Source organism: Mizuhopecten yessoensis, unplaced genomic scaffold (assembly GCF_002113885.1).
Source record: "Mizuhopecten yessoensis strain PY_sf001 unplaced genomic scaffold, ASM211388v2 scaffold11093, whole genome shotgun sequence".
NCBI lineage: Eukaryota > Metazoa > Mollusca > Bivalvia > Pectinida > Pectinidae > Mizuhopecten > Mizuhopecten yessoensis.
The window spans coordinates 61,819-69,974 of record NW_018408876.1 but is presented as its reverse complement, the minus strand read 5'-3'; the positions used below and the strand labels follow the sequence as shown (position 1 = coordinate 69,974).

The following is an 8,156-nucleotide window of genomic DNA, read 5'->3' as shown; positions in this document are numbered from 1 at the left end:
AAATCTCCCATACCTCTATACATTACCAACGACTCCAAATCTCCCATACCTCTATACGTTACCAACGACTCCAAATCTCCCATACCTCTATACATTACCAACGACTCCAAATCTCCCATACCTCTATACGTTACCAACGACTCCAAATCTCCCATACCTCTATACATTACCAACGACTCCAAATCTCCCATACCTCTATACGTTACCAACGACTCCAAATCTCCCATACCTCTATACATTACCAACGACTCCAAATCTCCCATACCTCTATACGTTACCAACGACTCCAAATCTCCCATACCTCTATACATTACCAACGACTCCAAATCTCCCATACCTCTATACGTTACCAACGACTCCAAATCTCCCATACCTCTATACATTACCAACGACTCCAAATCGCCCATTCCTCTATACATTACCAAGCTCATTTTACTACCAAACCAACTCTACCTTTCCTCAAACTATCACCACCAACACGCATGTACGTTAAAACCCGCTAAAAAATACACGCGTTTGCAGTTAACACAGCTCATCCATTCCCTACCATTAAATATTTACTTCCAAAGTAAATACAGTAACTTGTACCATCTCGAGCTCCTAATCGTCACAACTGGAAAACGCTGAAATAACACTGCTCTGGCATTGTTACCCTGAGGACACCTAAAGCACAAACATGTATATAACGTACATCTTATAGTTAACCTACCTACTGACGAATACAGGTATACACAACACGTCAATATTCTGATAACATCTCTGATGCGCGTGATACTACACAAACAATGTTCCTAATGAAGATTCCTTACCCTTGTAAGATGATTAATTGTCTGACGAGATTATCTGTCACTGATAAACAAAAGAACTGTTATTACTAAGTAGACTATGCTAAGAATAATATAATCTTACCGTCGCCGAAGTCATCGAACGCGCCTCCTCAGCAGGAGAGCTATTGTAATGGGTTTATTATCTTCAGACCGTAACTACGTACTTTAATCCTAGAATTTTAATGTCTTGAACTACTTGCAAAATCCGTTGCTTTTGTATCTTTATGTACCAAAATAACGGCCGAAAACAGCCATGATACAGAAACATGTGAAACCATCAGACGTAAAGGTTGCCAAGTATAACAAATTACACCACGATAAGGCTGTCATCACATACAATGAAATTTTATCGCAAGGAATGTCTGTTATTTTGATTACACCAAATGAGCTACCAAACTATAACCTTTACACACCTAGATATCTATATACTGATGTTGATTCATCTTTACATACCTAGATATCTCTATACTGATGTTGATTCACCTTTACATACCTAGATATCTATATACAGATGTTGATTCACCTTTACACACCTAGAATTCTCTATATTGATGTTGATTCACCTTTACATACCTAGATATCTATATACAGATGTTTATTCACATTTACATACCTAGATATCTTTACACTGGTGTTACTTTACCTGTACACACCTAGATATCTCTATACTGATGTAGATTCACCTTTACATACCTAGATTTATCTTTACTGATGTTGATTCACCTTTTCACCCCTAGATAGCTCTATACTGATGTTAATTCACCTTAACATACCTAGATTTCTCTATACTGATGTTTATTCACCTTTACACACCTAGATTTCTCTATACTGATGTTAATTCACCTTTACATACCTAGATGTCTTTATACTGATGTTGATTCACCTTAACATTCCTAGATATCTATATACAGATGTTGATTCACATTTACATCCCTAGTTATCTTTACACTGGTACTTAACGTACTGATGTTAATTCCCCTTAACATACCTAGATATCTCTATACTGATGTTAATTCACCTTTACATACCTAGATTTCTCTTTACTGATGTTGATTCACCTTTACATACCTAGATATCTCTATACTGGTGTTGATTCACCTTTACACACCTGGATATCTCTATACTGATGTTTATTCGCCTTTACACACCTAGATTTCTCCATACTGATGTTGATTCACCTTTACATTCCTAGATATCTATATACAGATGTTTATTCACCTTTACACACCTAGATTTCTCTATACTGAAGTTCCTTTACCCACCTAGATTTCCCTATACTGATGTTGATTCACCTTTACACACCTGGATATCTCTATACTGATGTACCTTTACACACCTAGATTTCTCCATACTGATGTTGATTCACCTTTACATACCTAGATATCTCTATACTAATGTTGATTCACTTTTACATTCCTAGATATCTATATACAGATGTTGATTCACCTTTACACACCTAGATATCTCTATACTAATGTTGATTCACTTTTACATTCCTAGATATCTATATACAGATGTTGATTCACCTTTACACACCTAGATATCTCAATACTGATGTTAATTCACCTTTACATACCTAGATTTCTCTATACTGATGTTGATTCACCTTTACATTCCTAGATATATATATACAGATGTTGATTCACCTTTACACACCTAGATATATCTATACTGATGTTGATTCACCTTAACATACCTAGATATCTCTATACTGATGTTAATTCACCTTAACATACCTAGATTTCTCTATACTGACATACATTCACCTTAACATACCTAGATTTCTCTATACTGATGTTGATTCACCTTAACATACCTAGATATCTCTATACTGATGTTAATTCACCTTAACATACCTAGATATCTCTATACTGATGTTGATTCACCTTTACACACCTAGATATATCTATACTGATGTTGATTCACCTTTACATACCTAGATGTCTTTATACTGATGTTGATTCACCTTTACACACCTAGATTTCTCTATACTGATGTTTATTCACCTTTACATACCTAGATATCTATATACAGATGTTGATTCACCTTTACACACCTAGATTTCTCTATACTGATGTTGATTCACCTTTACATACCTAGATATCTCTATACTGATGTTGATTCACCTTTACATACCTAGATATCTATATACAGATGTTGATTCACCTTTACACACCTAGATATCTCTATACTGATGTTGATTCACCTTTACACACCTAGGTATCTGTATACTGATGTTGATTCACCTTTACACACCTAGATTTCTCTATACTGATGTTAATTCACCTTTACATACCTAGATATATCTATACTGATGTTTATTCACCTTTACATACCTAGATATCTTTACACTGGTGTTACTTTACCTGTACACACCTAGATATCTCTATACTGATGTTGATTCATCTTTACATACCTAGATATCTTTATACTGATGTTGATTCACCTTTACATACCTAGATATCTCTATACTGATATTGATTCATCTTTACATACCTAGATATCTTTATACTGATGTTGATTCACCTTTACATACCTAGATATCTATATACAGATGTTGATTCACCTTTACACCCGTAGATATCTCTATACTGATGTTGATTCACCTTTACATACCTAGATATCTCTATACTGATGTTAATTCACCTTTAAATACCTAGATATCTCTATACTGATGTTGATTCACATTTACATACCTAGTTATCTTTACACTGGTACTTAACGTTTATAATGACTTATCTTTATTAATGAGAGGTATTCACGCTGATTCTGGATAGCAGTTATCGAAGATAATCATAACTGGAAGTGCAATCCATGCTATGTCAAGATCATTGAGGTCAGTAAAAAACAATCTCATCCATGTCCATTTTGTCCATAATTTGCATTGTCTCATACCTTATCTACACCCCATATCGAATCATCACAAATTGCCTTATTCCTGATTAGCCATACTCTGGTTACGGTCTCCTCAAAATTGTCAGATGATTTAATTTAAGATGTTCTTTATGAAGAAGTCTTCAGGTCTTACATATTGTCATCAAATTATATCTCCTACATATTTCACACATAATATTGTAATTACACTTATCTCGCATACATGGCTGTACCACTTATATTTCGAATAACGTATTTTATAACACACAAACATAACCTTCCGGAACACCTAGATCCGTATTAATAAAAACGGACTCCTTCTCAAACTCAGAGTATGTGATGAAGAAGACAAATTTCTTCTTCAAATAACAAATTTATCAGAAATTCACTTTTTCTCTTTGTTTTAGAAGAATTCTTGAGAAAATGTTAAGCTCAATACTTTTTTCAATGTTTACCCTTTATTTTTTTACCATGTCGCATGATTTCTGCAAGTTCCTAGACAATTGGTTTGAAGACAGACTCTTTTGTATCATATTGGAGCTCGAATTTTCGTTGACACTTCGGTATTCTCTGTTTTCTTTTTTCTTCGTACAAATACACACACAGTTATGTAAACTATAGATCCATACATACTGTAAACATGGCCGATCGGATGAGACAAGTTGTGTCCACGAGTTAATACAGTTTGCTGTATGGTAGTCGTTTAACATTCCTCAATCCAATCACAGCCCACACAGCATCCTCTTTATGGTCTATGCCAACAGCCATCAGTTTGGCTGTGTCCGTGTGAATGATCCTGAGGAACACGCCCCGACCACTGAGGAGGAGGGCACAACAGTTGTTAAAGTCTCCTATGACTAGGTTCCCTACACTGTCATAGGCCGCATCAGAGGGATTAAATGGTTTCCGATTCGGTGTTGCATATTCCCTTGGGATGTCACCACCATAAACAAACATTTTCTTAAAGTACATATTCATAACGACAACTTGTTGTTTCGCATCCCCGCCATCACTTTTGAAATTTCCATCAACCACGGCGATGTTGTGGGTGACTGGACATTCCGAGATCCTGTATGGTGAGCGCACTAATGGCTTCTCCGCTCCTTCAGACATTGTAGTTAACTCTGTTTCGCCTTTTGTGGTAAATATTGAGATGCCTTTGGTCATCCCTACGATTACACGTTCATGGGCAGTAACGCATAAACATCTAGGTCTCTCGTCGGTGCTGAATCTGTGTGTAAGATGTCCTGATACCAGCTCCATGATGCTGTTTTTGAGATCACACACCCATAGTGTGTTTGTTGTGGGTGACAGACTGATGTCTTTGATCTGGTCACTGTGTTCGACCTTCTCAACCACCTGACCTTTCCTGTCCAGGAGAGTCAGTGTGCGAAGAAACCTTGTCCACAACTGACCACCAATGATAGGACATGTAGAGGAGATATCACACGGAGCCTGCCATTCCGAAGGTAACAACGTGTGGCCATGCCTTGAATCTTCCGCTGATCTTCTGTCAGCAGACCATCCAACTGACCGACCATGTTCCGCTGAACCTTGACCCTGACATACACCTTGATCTGTCGTGGAAATATCTCCAAAGGCTAGTTTCAGATGAGTCTCGGGATATCGGTTTGGAGTAAAGCAGGGGATGTCCAGGGTAGGTTTTACAGGACGTGTGGCATGAGAATTTGTTATCTCGTAGTCTGTATCATAAATATCTAGGTTAGATCCAAGCTGAAGTACTGTCTTGCATTTTACTATCATGTGTTTCAGCTGGGTGTCGTACCTGTCCAGGTCCTGTTTGTATTGGTGTAGTAGTTTGGTGTTTTCCTCCCTCATTGTTTGATACAGAGACAGTGTTTGTGTTGTTAGTCTGTCAAGACCTTCTTTTAATTTGTTTGTTTGATTTTTTAACTCCTGTGAAAGTTGTTCGAATGTGCTGGCATTGTCCTTGAGGTGTGTATTGGTAGAAATGATGAATTGGCCGATTCTTGAAAGGCCAACATTCTCAGTTTTGTCTATGAAGTCTGTAATGCCCTGCTTCTTTTGGGGAATGATTTCACGAAGCTCACACATTGCATGGCTGTTGTGTACATTGGATAAACATTGTGTGCACGCAAGTTCCTTACATTGTTCACAGTACAGGTCGAGTTGTCTCCCCTTGTGGTGGATACAGGTGGTCTGACCTTTAACACGGGAAGGAACTTGACCTTTGTACAGGGTTGTGGCCATTTTGTAATGTTCAAATACACTGAGGAAAACGTTTTTTGTTTTTGTCTAAAAAACAGAAACAAACAAACAAATCTAAAGGTAAAAGTTCTAAGAGATAGGCATTATATTTCACTAGATTCACAAAGAAAACCATCTGTAGTTTGCACACACGCCCTGTGTTAGTTGTTCAGCGTTGATCCAGTAGACAAATGTGTTATGGAATCGATTTTTATATTATCAAGGAATCAGACAATCGTTCACCTCCTTTACACAGTTCGATGTCCAGTGTTTAGTCTAGTGGTGTCACCAAGAAGGCAGGTTGTGGATAAAAGGAGGGATACTCTCCTGTCCTGTGGTCACTGTATATCACTGCCTCAATAAGTTGCTATGTTATAAAATCTTTTGAAATCTTAAAAATGAAGTCTAAAAATATTTCAAAAAATCACCTCGTACATGCAATTCATTGTCAAATTTTTAAATGTCTGCGTTAATAAAGGCAGAATTAAACCCGTTATGGTTAAACGTCTTTGTATATCCAAACTGTTAGAACTAGTAGATGATTCTTATACCTGGTGAGAATTTTGGGCGTCATTTATCTTCACAGACTCGTCCAGATCTAGAAATAATACGTCTTCTCAGTCGTGAGTTGTTGCCGCGAACCGCCGTTGTGGAGTAGGTCAATCCAAAAGAGTTCATAGTTTATCAAACAGCACTTCCTGTCGTCTCCTTACCTGGTGAGCTACGCAGCACATTATCTGACACACCTGTGTATCTAGGTAAATGTGTTTTTCATTTGTGTGCACACACATGTTTGTGTCATCAATGTCGTATTCTAATTTCCTCCCCTTTTGTTTCAACAGTAGTTTAGGTAGACGGACGAAATAGTTGTACATGTATGATGCATTCCTGTGTAGTTGGCATACTTAATCTATTACCAAATTTAACTTCAATCACCTGCGTTATCTTACGTCCATCTTTCGAGATACAAGGTGGTAGACTTTCTTAATCTCCAATGTTTGCCGTAGCACTGTCAGCTACAAGTATCTCTTTTGAGTAGTGGATAATCAATGAGTCCTAGTAAGAACGACGAAACAGAAGGCTTTGAAATACCGTGTTCAAGTTAGAAAATTGTATGATATTCAACTAAAATGTTTATTGGAATAAAAACTTACGAATCTTCCCAGCATCTGAGAAACGTCGTTTTCATCCGAAGTAAATATACCTTTCTATATATATATAAAACAGTATGGATACATGATGATATCTTACTGTCTACCACAATACGCTGTGTTATTCCACTCTCAGACCATTGTATAAACACGCAGACTGTTAGATAAATATGAGTTATATCCCACACGTGGTATATGACCTTCAAGAGTTTTGATTGGTCGAGAAGATGAACTTTGACCGGGACGACTTTTTCCACGCGCTTTTTGCCACATGCTGTTTTGTTTAAGTCGTCTGCTATCAACATCCGACAAATGTTGGTGACTTTGTGAGGTTATGCGGAAAAGGGGGTTATTAAGGCAATATTAAAAGAAGATGATACTTAAAGATTTGATCGCTAGTTTCAGGCAAAATTGCTACAGACGCTCGAATTCGTTTTGACGTCACACTGTCGCGTGTCCAGGTTGTGAAACCAAAACAAGATCTGTCACAGTGTCGGAAAATATTTCCTTCTCCCAACGTCCCGTTATCGCTATTTGGACGGCCTGACTATGGCTGAACTTTCACTATAAACATCAACTATAGAACCGTCAAGAAGAAACGTAGGCCTATGGTTTTGGACATTGATAAGTTCGTCTTCGTCACTTGGCGGGAGGCAGACTTCGTACGATATGCTTACGCGCATGTAGTCTGTGGTTAATTTATATAAATTAATGCAATACTGCTACTCTCAATATTTAAAGTCGTTCATCTATTATATTTTTTCATGAAGTTGTTGCCGAAACATTAATTTTGACAATTATTAAATTTGTAAAAAAGAAGTTGTTTTTGAATACTAATGAGTGACTTTTTACATATGGGTCATATCACTACGCCAGCCTTGTTTCCGACTGATCATGAGATTGTGGTAGAAACATATCACACGACTCGTGGTTGTTGAGTATGGTATTTATTTCACTCTCGTTAGTTAATTTTCAAAAATTAAAGAAAGACACTCGCTAAAGCTCGTGTCTTTTGTAACTTTTGAAAATTAACTAACTCGAGTGAATAAATACCATATTCAACAACCACTCGCTG

General features: G+C 37.2%; 1 protein-coding gene across 1 annotated transcript; it reads right to left on the bottom strand.

Annotated features, from left to right (window-relative positions):
• Positions 1–4,376: 4,376 nt before the first annotated feature.
• LOC110465601 lies at positions 4,377–5,933 on the bottom strand. The gene has a single exon (XM_021521540.1). It carries the CDS (start codon positions 5,931–5,933, stop codon positions 4,377–4,379), a length of 1,557 nt encoding a protein of 518 aa, XP_021377215.1.
• Positions 5,934–8,156: the final 2,223 nt, after the last annotated feature.